This window comes from Chlorocebus sabaeus, chromosome 12, assembly GCF_047675955.1.
Source record: "Chlorocebus sabaeus isolate Y175 chromosome 12, mChlSab1.0.hap1, whole genome shotgun sequence".
NCBI lineage: Eukaryota > Metazoa > Chordata > Mammalia > Primates > Cercopithecidae > Chlorocebus > Chlorocebus sabaeus.
Window position 1 is genome coordinate 5,637,753 of NC_132915.1, and position 21,114 is coordinate 5,658,866.

The following is a 21,114-nucleotide window of genomic DNA, read 5'->3' on the forward strand; positions in this document are numbered from 1 at the left end:
TTTATTTATTATGTTATTTATTAAACAAAGCCTTTAAAGGAATGAAACAATCTAATTGTTTCCTGTAGCTCCCAAAAAACTTTACAGGAAGAAAACACTTCTGGTATTGAGAAAAGAACAATAATAATGAGAATTGCCAAATCTGAGGATTAGTTATGGAAATACTCAATTTCCAGATGGACTTCAGGACACACAGAAAAACATTAATAAACACAAATTTCGATGGAGATTGCCAAATGGGAAAGACATTAGAAAATTCAATTTCTAACTGCTGAAGACCAAAGGGTGTCAGCAATCTAGAACAACTGTACCAACAGGCTGTATATGAACTACAAGTCAGTCACATTTTTAGTTGGGTTATCAAAATGAGGTGTTATAAAACATGCACTCCTGATTGTGAAGGTGCTTTCACACACCCCTGGAACTGCCTTAAAGAGTACTCTTCTCCCTCACTCACAAATGCTTCTAGATTCCCAGAGTGTTGACAGGAAGCCAGGGTGAGCGGGCTGTCTGCCTGCCTTTCTTAGCCCGCCTTTCTCCACAGTCTGAGCACCGAGGAGCCTCGGCTCCATGACGGCAATGCTTTCTGTCCTCCGGCCCAGATACCCCTGCTGCACTCCCTGGGTGGGCTGAGTTCTAAGAGCTACTGCTCTGCCGGTCCGTCGGGTGCTGGGCTCCCCCTGGCTGGGAGTCCTGATGCTGTGGATGGTCAGGCTGGCTGCCAGGAATGCTATGAGGCCACCCTGCTTCTGTGTGGAAGCAGGTGGCCCACTGCTCTCCTGTCATCTCTCTTGGGGGGGCTTCCTCACTCATGACCTTTCAGATTATAGCTCCAGAGAGGGGGAAGGAGGGCACGCCAGGGAGAGAAAACAGCACAAAGGTGCAAATAAATGAGCAATTTGCGATACTGTGGGACCTGCAAGCAGGCACAGTGAAGGTGAAGGGCAGGCAATGAGCAACACTAGGGCCTGCGCACACCTTGCTGAAGGGCAGGGAATTTACCTGCAGGAGGAGCAGAGTCCACCTGAGATGTGCACATGTGTTATGGAGAAAGGGAAGGACTTAAAATTGAGAGAGGTGTGAAAGGTGGAGGGAGGGACAGCAGAGGAAAACCAGGCATGCTTTAAAAGCATTTTTGGTGTCACTAATGACTGAAACAACCAAACTAGGAGCCCTGGAGGTTGCTCTAGTGGATGACCATGTGATGCTGCCTGCCAGGAACATCGAGGCACCTGCCATGTCCACAACCTGTCATGGTACCACCCACCAAGGAAGACTTCCTGTTTCCTGTCCATGAATCCTTTCAACATCTACCTCAAGTCTCACCTACAAGAAACACTCTCTAGCACCATCCTATTTCCTGTTACCTCCTATTTCCTATATATACCAGAGAATAACTGCAAAAGAAAACACAGTGTCCTGAATTTGTACTGTTTCTCTCTTTTTCTCTCAGTCATGTAATGGCCATTAGTTCATTTCTGTTACCTATTTTTCAAAGAAAAACTTCTACTGCATTTCAAAACTTCACCTATTTACTAGAGAAAGACGTCAGATTCTCAGTACCTTTAGTTTTGGAAATGAAAGCGAATATGAGGAAATATAACCACTTATCACAATTTACTGGCTGGCCTGGCTACTTCCTGTTGCTCCTCACTTCCATTAATCCTAAGGACCACCACCAGGTTAACCTCTTGCTGCCTTGAGAATGAGAGCCAGACGTTGTTGTCCAGGGTGCAAAGGCCCTCCCAGAATTAGCTGGGTGTGGTGGTGGGTGCCTGCAATCAGCTACTCGGGGGACTGAGGCAGAACAATCGCTTGAACCTGGGAGGCGGAGGTTGCAGTGGGCCAAGACCATGCTATTGCACTCCAGCTTGGGCGACAGAGTGACACTCTGTCTCTAAATAAATTTAAATAAAATAAAATAAAGTAAAAAAAGGCCCTCCCAGTATACTTCTCTCTGAGCACCAACCTTCACTCCACTGTGCACAGCCACACCAGGGCTAGTCTCCTCTCCCCCTGAACAAACCCACATGGTCTTTCACCTACATGTGCTCAGCTGGCTAGTTCAGCCTGGAAGTTCCTCCTACTTCTATCTAAATCTTTCTGTCTGTAGGAGACTGGCACTTTCATACCACTCACATCTATACTGCTTTTTCTTCTTATAATCTTCCAGCATTTATTATTTCTATTCTTGATGCAACTGTCTTTGCTGTTGCCTAAGAACAGAACTGAGTCCCACATGGCATTCGGTGCAATGCCCATGAAGGGGGTTGAATAGAAAACATCCCCTAATCTGGGAATTTTGGCCACACCCTGAACCTCTGATTCAGATGCCTCTGGGTATTGTCATTGCTGAGCTGTCCATTTTGTAGCACGGAGCTTCCATTTGACCTGGATCATACCACTCCTGAGACTAGTAGAAACAAAGTAGAAAAAAAACTTGTTTGTATAAAGGCCTTTCTTGCTAGTTCAATCTGAATGCGTGGAGAATTTTTGATCATCATTCTTTCAAAGCTTCCATTTGGCTGCACTCTGTGCCAACAAGTGAGTAACTATGATGGGAATTCACTGCTCTGGTTTACTTCTGACTCCCTTGTTCAGAGACTGAGGGTGAGCCAGGGAAAGTATTCTTTTCTGTGTCCTGGAAAAAAAAATCACTCATTGCATTAAACTTCCACCCACCCCATTGCCTATTATGCTGCCATTTCATACATCTATGTCTTTGCAATGTTTCCAATGACTGTCCATAACTTTCTATTCCTTTCCTATCTGAATTCCAAATCCCTGTTCAGCCACCACAACTTCTATGGAAACTCCTCTGCCTCTCTTTCCTATCTTCCTCCCTCTCTTGTCTCTTTGCTTCTGTTCCTTACACATATTGTTAGCACCTAGCATTTCAATGATTTTTTTCGGGTCTGCCTCACTACTGGACCATGCATTTAGTCCTGGTTGAATTGAGCATCTGGGATGTACAAAGTACTTAAGAAAATATAGGAGGATACAAAGGTTTAAAAAAAAACTGTATTTGTCCTACAAATAAACTGGCCATTTCACATCACATTTCAAAAGCCTACAAAAATCTGCATGGCTTTTCAATTATCCTAATATTCTAATACTTTTATTTTTTATAGACTTATATCAACTGGTCACCTTAGAACTGGAAGGAAATAATCTCAGTGAAGTCAATGTCAATCCTTTAGCTTTCAAACCTTTGAAGAGCCTAGCCTACTTGCGTCTGGGAAAAAATAAATTTAGAATTATACCGCAGGGTCTTCCTGCTTCTATTGAGGTAACAATATATTTCTTTTAATGTTTTAAGTGTATTATATTTTAAATATGGTATACAACAAAATATACTTTAAGACTATTGTGATGTAAATTAAACTCTAGTTTCATGCTGTATGCAGAATTTCCTATAATTTAAGCATTGTTTTTTCTTCAAGCAATACAAAATTCTGAATCGAAATTATAATTACTAGTAGAGACACTTGATAATGTGAAAAATGGTACTTCTGACAGCTCTTGGGGGAAATGGGAGAAAGGAATTGAGAATTTAAATGAAACCACAACTTCTATGAGGTACTCTGACTCTCAAGACAGTGTATACTGTCCCAATCCAGAAATGTGACACTTATCACAGAAGCTCAAACAGGTATTAGCCATAACAGAGTGTCCACTGACAAATTCCAGGCAAAATCACAGACACTCTGACCTAACAGTAACTGCATGGATACAAGTGTTGTACAAAGAAGGCCTCTGACTGTTCCAGCAACTCTGTAGCTTACAAGTTTTGACCCAATTCCTACGAAAACTGTCCTGTGACTAACTCCAGGCCCCAAACTCCAGCCTTGCTTTATTATCCTCTAGAGATGCCCCACAGGTCCCCAGATGTGTGGTCTCCTTACTGCAGGGTGTGCTCCAGAGGGTCTTTGGCCAATGAATGTAAACACCCCTCATTTCCTGCATTAAAAACACTGAGGTGGACTGTGCAGTGGCTCACACCAGTAATACCAGCACTCTGGGAGTCTGAGGCAGGAAGACGGCTTGAGGCCAGGAGTTTGAGAGTAGCCTGGGCAACATAGTGAGGCCCTGTCTCTAAAAAATATATTTTTTAAAAAACTAGCCAGGCATGGTGGTGCACACCTGTAGTCGTAGCTGCTCAGGAGGCTGAGGTGGAGGATCACTTGAGCCCAGGAGTTTGAGGCTGCAGTAAGCTAGGATCGTACCACTGCACTCCAGCCTGGGCAGCACAGAGAGACTGTCTCTACAAACCACACCCCACCCCGCCTGCCAAAAAGAACACTGAGGTCCAGAGAGTCTATACATACTGGCAGACCCTGTGGGAACACAGGTTTCCTTACTAAGCTCTGTTTCTCCTACACCACATGATCATCCAGCCAGAAGTCAGGATGCAGCATCCTCTGGCTTCAGCCCCAACAAGCCAGAAAAGAGGATCATCTATGGTGATCTTATGTGGCTGTCATGGCTACCACCCTTCCTCTTCTTCCTATTTCCAGATTAAGCGACACAGTTATGTAACACTGACATTTATCAGTACCTGGCTTTCCATCAGAATCCCCTGGGTTCTTAAGAAATATAGACTCTTGGACCTATCCCAGACATGCTAAGTCAGATTCTTTGTGGGGCAGGGCCAGAAATTAATAATTAAAAAATTAAAATTTAAATAGATAATGCATACACATGTTAAAACACATACATACACAATGAGGATAATACAAAAGAGCAATGTGCCCCACTCTGAGCCTGGCTTCTCTCTCTCCAAAGGGACCCATTCCTCCCAGTCTGCAAAGCACTGGGCATACAAGTACACAAATGCATGGCACATACTATAAATCCTTCTAAAGCCGCTGCTGTACACCTGCCTCACTTAACCATGCAGCCTTAAGGCTGCCTCATGTCATTCTTTCCTACAGCTGCAGACGTTTCAACATATGGACAGGTGTGCCAGGATTTATTTAACTAGTCTCTGACTGATCTAGCTCACCTCCTAAATACATATGCAGGTAAAAGCGAAAAGTTGAAAATTGCTTTACTAATTTCTAACAAATGCCAAAATTAACAAAGAGGGAAATTCTCACAGGTAGAATAGAAGGTGACACTAAAGATATAAGCCAGTTCTACCTCTGAATTCTAACAAGAGAACAAGAAGAATTTTTATAATGCAGATCCTTTAGTGAAAAACTCCCTCTAATGCCAACTAAACTTAACTTGAAGGCAGCTAGCTATTAAAAACTTACTAACAGTTCTAGCAAACTTCTCCTTGGTTGTAAATGAAGGCTCTTAATTAACTTTAAATTAATTATAACAAAAGCAAATCTAAAAACATGAGCCTAAAATATTATAGACCACATGAAATAGTAGGAAACAGGCAGTCTGGGACTGGAGGCTCGGCTAGGACAAGCCCCTCTCAGCATTAGTCACGTAACCGCGGGTAAGCCTCCCTGTCTCTCCAGGCCCATCTTAACTCCACTGGTAAGTAGAGACAATACTTTCTGTCTACTTTTCAGTTTTTAAAGCCCAAATGAGATAATTTATGTGAATAAGTATTATAAAGTAGCAAGTCTTGTATAATTATTATGGTATGCCATTTCTTGCAACATATTATGGCTAATACATTTTAAATAAAACTCATTTGATTCCATAACCATGACAGACAGTGTATTTTATTTTACTAATTAGTTATAAAATTTGACAACTTTCCTGTAAATCCAGCACTTTGGGAGGCCAAGGCGGGTAGATCACTTGAGCTTAGGAGTTCGAGACCAGCCTAAACAACATGGTGAGATCCTGTCTCTGCAAAAAATACAAAAATTAGCCAGGCGTGGTGGCGCATACCTGTAGTCTCAGTCACGTGTGGGACTGAAGTGGTAGGATCACTTGAGCCTGGGAGGTCAAGGCTGCAGTGAGCCGTGTTTGTGCCCCTGTACTCCATCCTGTGTGACAAAGTGAGATCCTGTCTCCAAAAAAAAAAAAAAAGACAACTTAAAAACACAAGCTTACTTGAAAGAGCAGTAAAAGACTCTTTAGATAATACTAATGACAATAGTCTATGTTACTATTTTAGTCTCCATGAAACTGAACATATCAACTAACACAAAAGAAAAATAATAGTCTTTTCTCTTAATTATAGGAATTATACCTAGAAAATAACCAAATTGAAGAAATAACTGAAATTTGTTTCAATCATACCAGAAAGATCAATGTCATTGTACTACGTTATAACAAAATTGAAGAAAATAGGATTGCTCCTTTAGCCTGGATAAATCAAGAGTAAGTACATGCTACAATTTAAATTTTATTGAACTATTTCTTCCTCTCACCATTATTAAACAGAGTAGGAAAACTGGGAATGGGATAAGTGAGGGAGGTGATGATACTGAAGGGCTCGGAGACAGAATCGTTTCTTAGTGAACCCTTACCCTATCTCCAAAGTGGGCTCCTTCATGCAATTTCCAACCTGTGCATTGCATGACTGGTGTTAGGATTATTACAGTTACTACTGCTATTGTCACCATACTGCATACTGGACACCCTATCATATGCCAAGTGCTGAGCTAGCAAAAACTGAGCCCCAGCTGTCTGACTTCGAGGTCTGCCCACTACTGGTCAAATGCCACTCTAGCTCTGTCTACCTCACAGGTTGTCAGCAGGTTTCAATGAGATAATCCCCTGCACACAGTGAGAAAGAAACCTGCCATACTCCTTCTCCTCATCATCATTAGGTGGAAGCACCAGGCTTCAGAGCCCAGGACTGTTCTCCTACACTACATAGCCTTCTTTTCTCCAAACTATTTCTTCACCTCAACTCTTACAAAATAGACTGAAGAATGCTTGGCCTAACAGTGGGGGCCAAAAGTAGACTCCATCTTCCTGGACAAGAATCAGCAACCTCTGGCTGTAGCTCTCAGTGAAGGGGGAGGGAGTCAGAAGCAAACCCTGCAGCAAATCCAGCAGACAACTGGGATCTGGGATTGCGTGTCCTGGAACTATGTGCCTAAGTAACACAGCTGGGGACGTGGGTCATTCAGAAACAGGATGGAGAGGCCAACTGGGCTCAGCAGCATGTGGCACTGAGTCCACTGTGGGCAGAGGAGTCTTCATCAGGTGAAAAAAGGGTGTGGGGCAGAAGCCTTAGGAGACTCAGGTGGGGTTCCTGAAACAAGCCAGTGAGTTCACCACATTTCCCAGATCTTCTAGATGATTAACAGCATTTTCTAGATCCCTCAGGCTCACCTCAAGTCCCAGGTGTGCCAGGTCATCAAATCAAATGTGGAATGAAAACGTAGGGGAAGGGGAACCAAAACAAGCCAAACAAACCAAACTTCCTTGCTGGAACCAGAGACAACTTTACAGATAGGCATTTCGATGTATGCTGGGATTCACGGAATTTCATTTTGGATTCAACACATCAATCTTACAGATATTTTAGTCTTTGGGCCTCAGTATTGCCTCCAGGGATATGAGTTTTTCCCTCCTAGTCTTTGATGCTCCCTCGCAAGGATTCACATAGCTGGGAGGCAGTATGGCACACTGGTAAGGACATGCACCTTGGGGCAAGAGACTAGGGCTGGCTATACCTGGAAAAGTTCCTATTTGGAATCTTCACTACAAACTGGGTGCTTGTAGGAAAATGGACCAGCATCAAGACTGGCCTTAACAAAATTTAGAGCTGATGATCACCATCCTGATGTCCCTACCCTGTTTACTTTTTTCTTTGTTGCAGAAATCTAGAATCCATTGATCTCTCGTACAATAAGCTCTATCACGTCCCCTCCTATCTACCCAAGTCCTTGCTGCACCTCGTGCTCCTCGGGAACCAGATTGAACGGATCCCTGGCTATGTGTTTGGTCACATGGAACCAGGCCTGGAATACTTGTACCTGTCATTTAACAAACTTGCTGATGATGGCATGGACCGTGTCTCCTTCTATGGGGCATATCATTCCCTGAGAGAATTATTTCTGGATCACAATGACTTAAAATCTGTACCACCTGGGATACAAGAAATGAAAGCACTACATTTTCTGAGGCTGAACAACAACAAGATAAGGTAAATTTTGGCTTTTTCAAGTATCTGTTTAAATTTTGGTTGGCAAAATATATGATAAAACAACCATGACATGATCTCTGGGATTTATGTTAAGGAAAAAAAAAATGGTGCTAAGGGGTTGGATTAAACAAGATTGGCAAATATTAGTAATTACTGAAGGTGGATAACAGGTATGTGAGGATTCATTATAAGTTTTTCCTACTTTTGCACATGTTTAAAAATTTCCATAGTTAAAACATCTTTTGGCCGGGTGCAGGGGCTCACACCTATAATTCCAGTACTTTGGGAGGCCAAAGTGGGCGGGTCACCTGAGGTCAAGAGTTCGAGGCCAGCCTGGCCAACATGGTGAAACCTCATTTCTACTAAAAATACAAAAATTAACAGGGCTTGGTGGTGCATGTCTGTAATGCCAGCTAGTCGGAAGGCTGAGGTAGGAGAATGTTTGAACCTGGGAGGCAGAGGTTGTAGTGAGCCAGGATCATGCCACTGCACTCCGGCCTGGGTAACAGAGTGAGACTCCATCTCAAAAAAAAAAAGAAAAGAAAAATTAACAGATTATTATTATATAACACTTAGAACTTTAGAGACAGTTTCAGATAAGTCTTCAAAGCACTAGATTATGTTACTACTCCCACCTCCATATGTAAATAAATAAATCTATAGAGCATAATACCTAAATATATGTTAAAATTAAAACTGCTTCTATCTAGATTTTTCTGAAGTGAAATTTCTGAATACACTTATTGAGACTCACTTTCCCTACTTTTGGGAACACATTTTTCTGTGTGTATTCAGCTTATATACTGAATCATCACTCCTGCCTAGATGGCATGAGTATCTTGAGAAGTAATCCAGAATATTTTGTCAGTAGGGTCTTTATAATTGGCAGTGAGGGAGACAATAACCTTGTTGTTCCGTCCCTGAGAATTATGCCTCTTAGTCTTTCCCCTTCTCTAAAAGTCCAAATAAACTAAATGCCTACAAAAACAAAACAAAACAAAACAAAAACACAGAAAAGTTCGAGTTTTTAAAGGTACTGGAAGAAGAGATGGGGCTTGGGAAGGCTTTGTAAAATTCAGTTTCAAAATTTTTTTGCAAAAATACTTCACAGGTTGTGCCATATGCTTCATACTGTACTGCATCAGAAGACGTTTAATGTTCATTCCACTTTCTGTGATTCTAAAATTGATCAGTGGGTTGAGGTGGTCACAGCCTGGTATCTCCTATGACAAACTTACTCTTCCATCACTGAACCAATGGTTTCACTCATAGGTGAATGTTGTCTGATTCTTACTTCATTAGGGGTAACAAAATGATGAATTTCTTTTTTTTTTTTTTTTTTTTTTTTTTTTGAGACGGAGTCTCACTCTGTCGCCCAGGCTGGAGTGCAGTGGCCAGATCTCAGCTCACTGCAAGCTCCGCCTCCCGGGTTCACGCCATTCTCCCGCCTCAGCCTCCTGAGTAGCTGGGACTACAGGCGCCCACCTCCTCGCCCGGCTAGTTTGTCAGGAGATCGAGACCACCCTGGCTAACCCGGTGAAACCCCGTCTCTACTAAAAAATGATGAATTTCTATTTTTTCCAGGCTTCTCATGCTTATTAGCTGGAATTCCGCTGTAAAAAATTTTTTGCTCATCAACTAGGGCTGCTTTGTCACTCTGAAAGGCAAGAAAAAAGCTTAGTTCTTTCCTTTAAGCCACAAGTGGGAGTAAGAAGTTGGAGCCTCAATGTTTTTGCTTTATTTTGTTTTAGGGTTCTCTCTTTTTCTGGTGAATCAATATACACTTAGGCTTTCATGTAAGCAGTTATGCTTCAATCAGTTGCAGTCATTATTCTTAAACCGTCCTGTATCTGGACAATGGTCACTATTCAAACTGGCTCTTGTGTCTGCTCACTTGCTTTTGGGCACATGTGGGCCTCAGGCTTACTTTCTGCATTCCCTACTACAGACCTTCCTCCAAAGAGCCTGGCCCCTTTCTTTGGGGAATAGTATTGAGAAGCCCCAAGTAGGAACCAGCCGTGGCCCTTTCAATTGTGTTGCTATTGTATTGAGGCCTTTCAGTGGACTGCCACGAAATTCCGTATTTTGAAAAGAAAATAAGTTCAGATTGACATTCCCAAATCAAATTTAACGTCATTTAATATTAATTCCTTTTATTGAAACTTGTTTCTCTTACACTGAAAATCTAGGTTCCCAACAATATTAACTTGGATGATCTTACAATATGTAAACAATTGTTTCAAAATGACGTCATGATTACTGCTAATAATAAAAGCTTTAAGTTTATTATTTTTTGGTAGCTCTATTTGTCTTTAGAATAAGTTCCACTAAACATGTACAGCTGAAATACAGTGGTTTCCTCTGTGATATGTCAACAACTTAATATTCAGACATGTTATTTAGTTTTTGGTTTTTAGAAATTGCTTTTTTCTTTTTGAATATTACTTTTGACTGTGTTAAATATTTATAATTCCAAAGTCAAAACTGTGTAAGAAGTTGAATTAAGAAGAAGTCGTCCTTCTGTGATTGTCTGTCGTACACTGTATGATCCTTCCTATGGGTTAAATTTTTAAATTTCTAGTTTATCCTTCCAGTATTTATTTTTGCAAACAGAAGCCTACATACATATACATATTTCCCCATCCCCATCCATAATTATTATACAAATTATTACACAAAAGGGCAGTTTTCTCTCTATATAGGTCTTAGTCCAGTTCTGATGCTATAAAGTAATGCCCAAGGCTGGGTAATTTGTAAAGAGAAAAGGTTTATTTCGCTCATGGTTCTTCAGGCAGTGCAAGCAGAACGGCACTGGCATCTGCATCTGGTGAGGGCCTTCAGGCTGCTTCCACTCATGGTGGAAGGGGAGATGGAGTGTGTAGAGATTACATGGCAAGAGAGGAGTCAAAAAAGAATGGGGAGGTGCTAGGCTCTTATGGGAATTAATAGAACAAGAACTCACTCACTCCCCTGATCCTAGAGAGGATATTTATCTATTTATGAGTGATCTGCCCCCATGACCCAAATACCTCCCATTAAGCACCACCTCCAACACTGGGGATCACATTTCAACACGAGATTTGGAGGGGTCTAGAACTTAAAGTATAATAATAAAAAAAAAGAAATATAAGAAAATGACATAACAAACAAACAAACAAACCTTATGGGGTATGTGTATTTTTTCTACCATTTGTTTTTCTTTTTTCTTTTTTTTTGAGACAGAGTTTCACTCTTGCTGCCCAGGCTGGAGTGCAATGGCGTGATCTTGGCTCACCGCAACCTCCACCTGGGTTCAAGCAGTTCTCTTACCTCAGCCTCCCAAAGAGCTGGGATTACAGGCATACACCACCATGCCCGGTTAATTTTGTATTTTCAGTAGAGATGGGGTTTCTTCATGTTGGTCTGGCTGGTCTTGAACTCCTGACCTCAGGTGATCCACCCACCTCGGCCTCCCAAAGTGCTGGGATGACAGGTGTGAGCCACCACGCCCAGCCTACCCTTTGCTTTTTAAAAGTATCAGTATATCACTCCACATCAGTATGTAGATAATTTCTTCATTCCTTTTTACAACTGAATATTATGCAGATATACTATATTTTATTCAATCAGTTCGTTATTGATAGACATTTGTTTCCACTCTTACTGCTAAAAATAATGCCACAAAAGATAAGTTTGTATAAATGTCATTTTGTTTTTTTCCAGTTTAACTTTGGGATAAAATCCTAGGAGTGGGAATGCAGAGTGCAAAGGGTAAAGTGCATATGTAATTTTGCTAGATATCACCAAATTCCTCTCCAGAGGGGGTGCACCATTTTGCATTCCCTTCAGTGGTATCTGATTGGTCCAGGCTCACTATTAGAATATGTTAATGAGTTTTTGGATTTTTTTTTTTTTGCAAACCTCATAAAAAGTGGTATGCCAGTAAAGTTTCAATTTACATTTTTCTTATGAATGAAATTGAGTGTTTTCCATTTTCCTCCTAGATTCTTAGGAAGCCTTTGTATCTGTGATATAAGTTACTCTCTCCTTCTTTGTCATGTTGTTTAACTTTGCACTTTCTTTTTAAACCCTGCAGTAAATTTTAAATCTTTTCATTCAGTGCTTCTGGTTTTCAAATCACATATAGGAAGAATCTCCCGAGTCAGAGGGTGTGACCACAGTCTGTTCGAGTGCTTCTATGGCTTCATCTTTCACATTTGGATCTTTGACGTAGTTGGAATTTATTCTGGTCTATAATATAAGGATTCAACTTTATTTTAAGAACAAAATAATTTTTTTAACAAATGTTAAACTTAACTCCTAAATGAAGGCAGATTATTACTTGGACCATGTGTGACTTGCATGTCTATTTTTCCTTAGGAACATTCTTCCAGAAGAAATTTGCAATGCTGAAGAGGATGATGACTCAAATCTGGAACATCTTCATCTTGAAAACAATTACATTAAAATTAGAGAAATACCATCTTACACATTTTCATGCATAAGATCATATTCAAGTATTGTTCTTAAACCACAAAACATCAAGTAATTCCAAGTTTTCCTTTGCTGTTTATAAACTTTACTCATGTATTTGTAGTAGCTGCATTTGTCATTAACAAGAGACATAATCCTCCGGTTATTCTCAGTATCATTATATACTAGTCAATCTGATTCACTAACACACAGATGAACAACCAAAATATACCTAAAAGGCGTAGTCTCTAGGAGTTTTATTAATAGTAAAGGTAAAATCTCTCAGTTTCCCACCTTTAGAAAGAGGTCATCTCACTAGAATAGGATATCATGCATACTGAGCTAGACCAGAAGAGTCTGGAACAAAATAAACACAACCTTTATAATCAACTTGAGTACTGGTGTTAGCTGAGAACTCTGTAAGTCCCTTTAAAAGTTATTTATCTTTTGGTTCAAGATTAAGAAGCATAATGACAAGAAAAAAAGCAGGCAGAATTTATGAATAAGTGTTGTTTATTATTCTGTTAAAACAATAATTTGTTAATTTCTTATAAGGCCCTGGGCTATAATTACTGGTATAAATATAACTAAGTATTGGGGTAGCTTTCATTTCTTCCACTAATTACATGTGTAAAATGAAAATACTACTGTAAAGTTAATTTCCTGGTTTTGAAAATCATATTATGGTTATGTACATTGTTAACATTAAGGAAAGCTGGCAGAAGGGTGTGCATGAATTCTATACAGTTTTGAAACTTTTCTATAATTCTAAAAGTTTAAAGTTAAATTCAAACAGTATATTAAGATTACCTTCACTATTCTTCACTCAAGATTAAAACATTTTTTGAAAAGCAGTAGAGTCTGCTTAAAATACAAGTTAATTATTCTTGACTATAACCTTGTAAAGGTAAATCTAATGTATAAATTTTTGAAAAATTTTGCACCACTGGTCATAGCATCTATCTCCTTTGCCTTAATTTACTGAAATATATCATTTTATTCCGTTCAATTGAACATAAAGCTATGTCTTTACTATGTATTGGCCCTACCCAAACCATATATTAAAATTTTTTTAACATAATGATCTTTTATCTTTGTATTGCTAAAGTAATTTATAAGACATATATAGAAACTATGTTGACTTCTTTTGTTACTCTTGGTTTTATGTCTTGGCTAGGAACTTAAGTGCCAGTGTTGGCCTCATTGCATAGGTTTCTCTAATTTTTTAAGCTTTAGTTATTTAATCATTTAATAGTTCTTTCACCACTCTAGGAACCTTCCATCCCCACTTCACAAAGCTATTATAAGAACCAGAAAAGAATGTAAAGCATTTTGGAAAGTATGAATGCAATTATTATCTCATATAAAACTGAAAGGAACCAGCATAGCCAACCACAATTGACAATTTCATGGGTGACTTTCAGTTTCATGAGTGTGAAAAGTTTGACTTATTCCATACTGTTACTTCTTTTTCTTTTTTCTTTTTTTTAGATGGAGTCTCGCTCTGTCACCAGGCTGGAGTGCAGTGGTGCAATCTCGGCTCACTGCAACCTCTGCCTCCTGGGTTCAAGTGATTCTCCTGCTTCAGCCTCCCAAGTAGCTGGGACTACAGGCGTATGCCACCACGCCCAGCTAATTTTTGTATTTTTAGTAGAGACAGGGTTTTACTATGTTGGCCAGGATAGTCTTGATCTCTTGACCTTGTGATAAGCCCACCTCGGCCTCCCAAAGTGCTGGGATTACAGGCGTGAGTCACTGCACCCGGCCAGACTTATTCCATGTTACTTCCAAGCCTACTTTCTAAGCCCTTTCTTAATAGGCAGGATTCAGTGATTATAACATGAACAACAATAATAATATGAAGATAACTGTTAGACTGAAGGGTCAAAGACTTATAGCAGGTTGTTAGGAAGAAAAACAGGATTTTATGGAACAAAAGTTGAGCTTTGTAATCAGTTTAGGAATGAAGGAGCATTACTAATTTTAAATTGGCCAAGTTGAATTTAAGAGACAGGTAAAAACAAGAAGATAAGGTTACACATCCATTTAACAAGAACCTTTGTGCAATACTTCTTGATGTATGAATATAAACGCATTGACATAAATGGTTTAAGGCAATCTAAGCTGTAAACAAAATTAGTATTAAAGGGGGCTCAAACTGAATAAGGTGAGTCAGCAGAACTAGCATCCTGGGATGACACAGAGACAGATACTGAACCACTCATTCATTCATTTCTTAGTCTGATTTTATTCAGTTGTGTTTCAGATGCTGTTCTAGAGACAGTGACAAACAGAGCAGATGGGGCCTTTCCTCTCTGGTAGAGGCAATAAGCAGGAAATCAAGCAGACAATTAAGTAAGCAGGCAAGTGCTGTGCAGTCAGAAAAATGGGTGACAATGCAATGAGCACACTGGTGCCTGATGGCTGCCAGGAGACTACGGCCACCCTCAATGGCCTGGAGTAACGGCAGATCCAGACCTGTGCCAGACCCTGCAGGCACACTGTGGGCTTGCTGTGCGTGTCTCTTCTCACCTCTGCTCTGGCAGCAGAATCCCAAAGAAAAATGAAAATCAGAATGACCGACTGAAGCTTTTTTTCTTAAGTGGAAGTTGTACTTATTTCAACTGATTTTATAATTTTTAAAATATGGCTATCATGGAACTTGTTCAGCCCTGAAATTTCATGATGTTCTGGATGGGAAGTTTTAATTCCATAAAAAAGTGATAAATGTCCTTATAGCAAACACTCTTCACAATATAATGTACTAAAAAACAGATGTTCTGTTTGGCTTCAAAAATTACACTATAATTACTAACACACATATACACTAAAGAAGTCCTGGTCTAGCCATGATCTAAAAATATAAATGGTGTGTCTTGTCTTTGTGTGTATATACAAGGAACAGTATAACTTTGAGATTTGGCTTATTATCAATAAAAATAGTATAAGCAGCACTAAAGAAATGATTTAGTGAAAGACATACAGAACCTGGTATAAGGAAATAACTATATCAGGAACCAAGAGACTTGGGAGCCCATCTTGTTCTCCAATAATTATACAGTCATTTTACTTCTTTGGGGTTCATTTGATTCAATTATAAAATAACATGTGTGGAACAGATCAGTAGTTTTCAGACAAGGTTCACTGGGGTTTCGTGTCACTGATAAGGAAGTGAACAGACCTCTCTCTTCAAACAAAGCAGCTTTCCTCTCATCAGAAAGTGTTGACTCCCATCTCCCTTTTCTTCTTACAATCAACAAACAAGGTACTATCTAAGTGACACACTAGGTTTTAAAATCCATGAAGAACATGCAGCCTTCTCTTCCCTTTCTCCAGCTCCGCCTGCATTCCCGGAGCATCCAGGCTGAAGAGGCTCGGCCTTAGGAAGACGCTGCCTGGTTTTCCTTCTGAGCACCAGTGCAGTGGGGTGACATCAGCCCTGAGCAGAGTGCTGGGCCCCTGACCACCTTAAATGGCTAGTTGACAAGCTCCTGTAGGAACAAGCACCGTGCTGCAAGCTCACCAACCTCCTTGCAGGTCAGGTGATGACGCTGGGGCTCAGCAAGGGCAGGTGGCACATGAAAACAACAGGGAATATGTGGCTAAGTCTGGACTTCCCCTGCATCTTCTGACTCTGAGGCTGGTGTTCCTCCTGCTGAACCAAGCTGTCTCTCCCTTAGAGTTTGGATGGAAAGTCTAGGGCACCCAAGAGTGGCAGGCTGCCTAATAAAAGGTCCGAACCTGAGTGGCTGATGCTCAACTGGAGGGTACAGGGCATGGGTATGGCAGGTGTTGCTAACGAGGGGAGGAAGATACTCAAAACCACCTCTCCTTCAAATGGCATCATCAAATGGCTCCACGTACATCTCCTTAGAAGCCATTCTCATTAAGTCAAAGTTAATTACTCCTTAAGATGATTGCTTTCATTAAAACAGAAAAAAACTATCTACAATGTTGTACAGTTGAGATATGCACGGTGTCCTCTAGTTGTCATGGACACCTCCAGGGGTCATCAAGACGATTATTCGCATTCACACATAAGTATTCCCGTAACGGTTAATAATACGTATTATAAATCTTTAAATTGACTTGGAAATGTTAACAAATTATGACAATGTTTAAGATTATTTTAGACTCGGCATAAGTATATGAAAATTTAAGCCACAAATTACAGGTATATAGCTAAAGGATTAAACCCCAAATTTTTGGTAGCATATTTGTGTTAAGCATAGTGGTTTAGGCAAAAATGGTTTCTCTAATTTGACTAATTTAGGTGGGGAGTAACAAAAGATGACTGTGATATAATACAAGATATAATTAACACTAAACCATACAACACATACACATGGTTCAGGGGAGAAAGATCAATGGACTTTGAAACAGGAATGTGAATCAGTGAGGCAAGGAGATGGAGGGGCTCACGTCTGGGCTCACTGGTCAGGAGTCTAGCCTCATTATGGCAGGAAAGGAGAGGCAAGACGAGGGCTCCTCAGGTCACGAATTAGACCAGATTCAAGGCGATAAGAAATGCAGCGTACCACTGAAAAATGCTGAAGCATGAAGTGTTCCATGAAAGAAGTAAGTTAAGAAAGGAAAAAGAACTACCCACTGCAAAAATCTAGAAAGAGAGTGACGGCCTTCACTGCACAGATATGAGAGACACCAAAAGGAATTCAGTGAATAGTTATCTTGCCAGATAAGGGACAGATGGAAAAGAAGGGACCAAAGAAGAAACTGCTGATTCTCATAAAGCTGCTGAGAAGTTGAGAGAAAGGGGCCATCTGTGAGAGAATGCTGAACTTGGGGTATCACCATGGGGGTCAGGCAAGACAAGGAGAGGACAAGAAAGATGGGAAGGTATGGGGTCAAAGCTGAATGCACAGGCAAGGACGTACACCTGAAGGGGCCTGACAAGAGAGGGGCAGTTGAGCCAATCTCTGATGGGCGCCGACCCTCAGCTTCAAGGGAGGGACACAGAAGCCAAGTTCACTGCAGTCTCCATCTGACTTGAGCCTTTCACCTTTCAGAGCCAGGTTCCAAGCACAGGATGAGTTGCACCTAAAAGCCTAGTTCCTCAGGACCCCCAGCCCCACAAAACCCCTGCCATTCAGCAGCTGTGCCGCTGCCCAGGACAAACCTGGTATTATTAGGTAGGTCTGCAGTGACTACCTCTTTAGTGTTATTAGTTAGGTCCTACATAATGGTTATCTGGAATTATTAGTTAGGTATTGATTACTTCTCTGTGTATGCGGGTGTTGTACAGTAGCTGGGTTGAGGGATACAGCTTGTTTCCCCAAAAAGACTGTAAAACTTAACAGAACAGAGACGACTCATTTCTTAACCCCCTGAATTTTGTGCAAAGTAGCTGCTAAAATGGCTCTTGAATAAAGAGTTCCATCTCCTTCATCTCCCAGTCAAAACTGGTTCGGCTTACGAGTTATATTACCCAAAGAGTTGATATTATCCAAAGTTGACATTACTCCTAAATAAAAAAGAAAGGAACTTGCAAAATTTAAGGATTTTCACAGAAAAACTTAGAAACTGAGCAGAAAAACATTTATATAGGGTCACAAAATTAAAAGGGAATCATTTATGTTATTAATATTTCTGACAAGGACCTCAGAAAGCTAAGTATATTTTTTAAACAATTAAGTTATGCTTTGACAACTGGTAATACTTAGTAATCAATCTGATTGCTCTGCATAATAGCAACACTGACTATGCCTTCCAAAGCCATCATTTAAACATACCATAAATTACTATGTTCCTAAGATGCTGACTTAAAAGAATGAAATACTCAAATTCTGCTGTTGAAGTGAAACTTCAAAGGGTGGAGTAAAACCCTTTATGATATTGATTCCACCTCTTTCCCTTCTTTAGAAAAAGGATAGAAAATGTCCTCATGGCAGAAACATTTACAGACTGACAGATGACTGAACTATTTATCTATCCATGTTTGAATGTAAATTCAGAGCCTTGATGGACTTAAAATTCAAAAATATTAAAAGTATCCATGAAAAGAAGTTTCTGCCCAGCTCTAACTTAACACCAAATGACCATTACGGGCCTTAAGCCCCCAAAGTCTGTGAAACATGGAGATTCCTCTCTTGTAGTTAAAAAAACAATAATGAGTACCTTGGCTCTGAACTAGAATCAGTTACTAGCCACGGACCTGGCCAAGTTACTTAGAGTTCTAGTTTCTTCGTGCACAAAATCAGGAAACAACATCTGCCTCCCAGGGCTGATGGGAAGACTAAACAAGTTGATATCCTGTGGAGGTGCTGGGCATAGGGCAGACATAAAAAAAGGTGAGTGTCAATGTTTCCAGGGAGAGACTACAGGAACTTAACTTGCTCAAGGCTTCCAGGCCTCTGAGTATGGTGAATATTAATTATTTAAAATAACTGATTTCTTAGATTGGTGGAAATACAGTGGAAAAAGGAGTGGATCTAGTATACTAAGACAGGGCTCTGCACACATGCTCTGTAGAGGGCCACAAGTAAACCCCTTGGACTCTGTGGGCCAGTGGGGGTCCAGCGGGGACCCTGCAACCTTGGCAACAGCATGGCTCTCCTGAGGAGTAGGTGGGAAATTAACCGCAAAACCTGAGTTTGACTGCCTTTCTACTGTGTTACTGTATGATCACATCCAGGACACGGAACAGAGTGAACCGCGGTATACACGAACATCTGAGCAGGATCTCCAGGCTGAGGGGGCCAAGAGGGTGAGGAAACTGGAACTCAGAGAGTGTAAATGACATCTTATCATAAGATTAAAAAAAAAAAAATCTTGACCATAGGAAAGAAAATTAAGTTTGATCTGTGTGATTCACTGTGATTACTTATAATACCCAAAAAAGGGGAAAATTGTATTTAAAACAGGCAGCCAAACTAGAGAAGTATCTGATCAATGAGCCTGTCCTATAAATGAATTCTTCCCTTAGAAATAACCCCTGAATGAGTCTCCAACGGTATAGCAAGACAGTCTGCATTGGCAAACCCAGGCCTTTCCATCTGTAGCCCACGTAGCAAGCTTTGGGCAGAGGCTTCCCTAGTAAGTTTGTTCCTTTCGCATTCACTTCTGGCCCTTTGACCATCAGCTCAATTGAAACTAGTCCAACAGAATCAAAGGCATTTGTAAAAGGTTTTAAGAGGAAAATCTCCTGCAAACTGTGTAATCCTGAATTAGTCCATGTTTTATTCTACATGTCTTAAGGCTTCAGCTTATGACATGTCTTTTACTACAAGGTGAACAGGAGCATTTGAGAATGTAAGCCTTGCTGGAGTTCAGTCTGTCACATACTATTATTTGCAAAGGAATAAATGTTCTAAACTCAGTAAGTAAACTTTAGTGGTGATACAACTAAATCATAAAGGCATGACCATTTCTTCTGTGAAGTTATGTTCCCTTTTCTATATGAAAGTGGATAAAATTAAAACTTAGTCTAGGGTATTTTTTCCTTTGTATAAAATGTGAAGAATGTGAATCCACGCAAGGGAAAGCAGGACTGTATTAAAAATAACATGTGATTACACTAAATACGTATTAGTTTGGAAAAGAAAAGGAATACATCATGTTATTAAAATGTCCTGGTGTGTTTCTAAGTAACAGAATCTCTGTGGTCAAATAAACTTACATTAAACTATCAATTGATATAAGCAAATCTTTTTATAAGTTGGAATCTGCTGAAGGTTCATTTGTTTTGCCTAAACTGGGAATTACATTCACAAATATCAAATGTATATGTGAATCATTTGGAAAGTGAATTTAACTAGTATTGTGACACTCAGAATAAAAAATACATTATAAACTGTAAATCTATTCTAGGGCAGCAGTTCTTAACTATTTGAAGGATGGACCCCTTTGAAAATATGGTGAAAGCGATAATGGATCCTCTCTGCAGAAAAATACATATATAAAAACACATGGCATATATCAAAAGACTCATAAAGTCTTTCCACAAATTCTCTAGGTATTCATATACCCAAGTTAAGAATCCCTGTCTAGGGTAACATCTTAATTAACTTAAAATAAATTTGGTGGTAAATATTTCACTAGAGTGAAGGATAAATCAAAGAGTTAAAGTTAATTTAAGGCAAGCTGCATTATCTGCTCCAATTATTTAGCATTTATTCCCCCTTTATTTGGTAATATTTTCAAGGACACAGAAAAGTTTAAGTTCACAATGAGCATCTCCACATCCTTCACCTATATTCACCAATGAACAATACAGATGCTCTCTGACTTATGGTGGGTTACATCCTGATAAACCCACCATAAGTTGAAAATATCATAGGTCAAAATGTATTTAATACACCTCACCTTCATCTAATGTCATAGCTCAGCCTAAGCTATGTACATGGGCTCAGAATACTATATTATTCTTCAGTCAGCAAAATCATCTAACGTGAAGCCGATTTTATAATAAAGCGCTGACTAGCTCAAGTAATTTACTGAATGCTGTACCGAAAGTGAAAAATACAATGGTTGTATGGGTACTCAAAGTACAGATTCTTGCTATCGAGCAAACTCTGACCTAACGGTGTTATATATTTACTTATTTTTTGAGACAGGGTCTGGCTTTGTCACCC

General features: G+C 40.0%; 2 protein-coding genes across 3 annotated transcripts in view; one reads left to right on the plus strand and one right to left on the minus strand.

Moving 5' to 3' along the window:
* The window catches only part of ECM2 (extracellular matrix protein 2), a 41,386-nt gene extending 27,782 nt beyond the window's left edge, over positions 1-13,604 (plus strand). For both annotated transcript variants that reach the window (XM_007969742.3, XM_007969743.3), the window contains exons 7-10: positions 3,132-3,289; positions 6,152-6,291; positions 7,745-8,071; positions 12,431-13,604. In XM_007969742.3, coding sequence (XP_007967933.2) covers positions 3,132-3,289; positions 6,152-6,291; positions 7,745-8,071; positions 12,431-12,599 — 794 coding nt within the window. In that variant the 3' untranslated portion in view covers positions 12,600-13,604. The remainder of the gene's footprint in view (positions 1-3,131; positions 3,290-6,151; positions 6,292-7,744; positions 8,072-12,430) is intronic.
* Positions 1-21,114, minus strand: part of CENPP (centromere protein P) — a 269,089-nt gene that overhangs the window by 95,500 nt on the left and 152,475 nt on the right. The window lies entirely within an intron of this gene.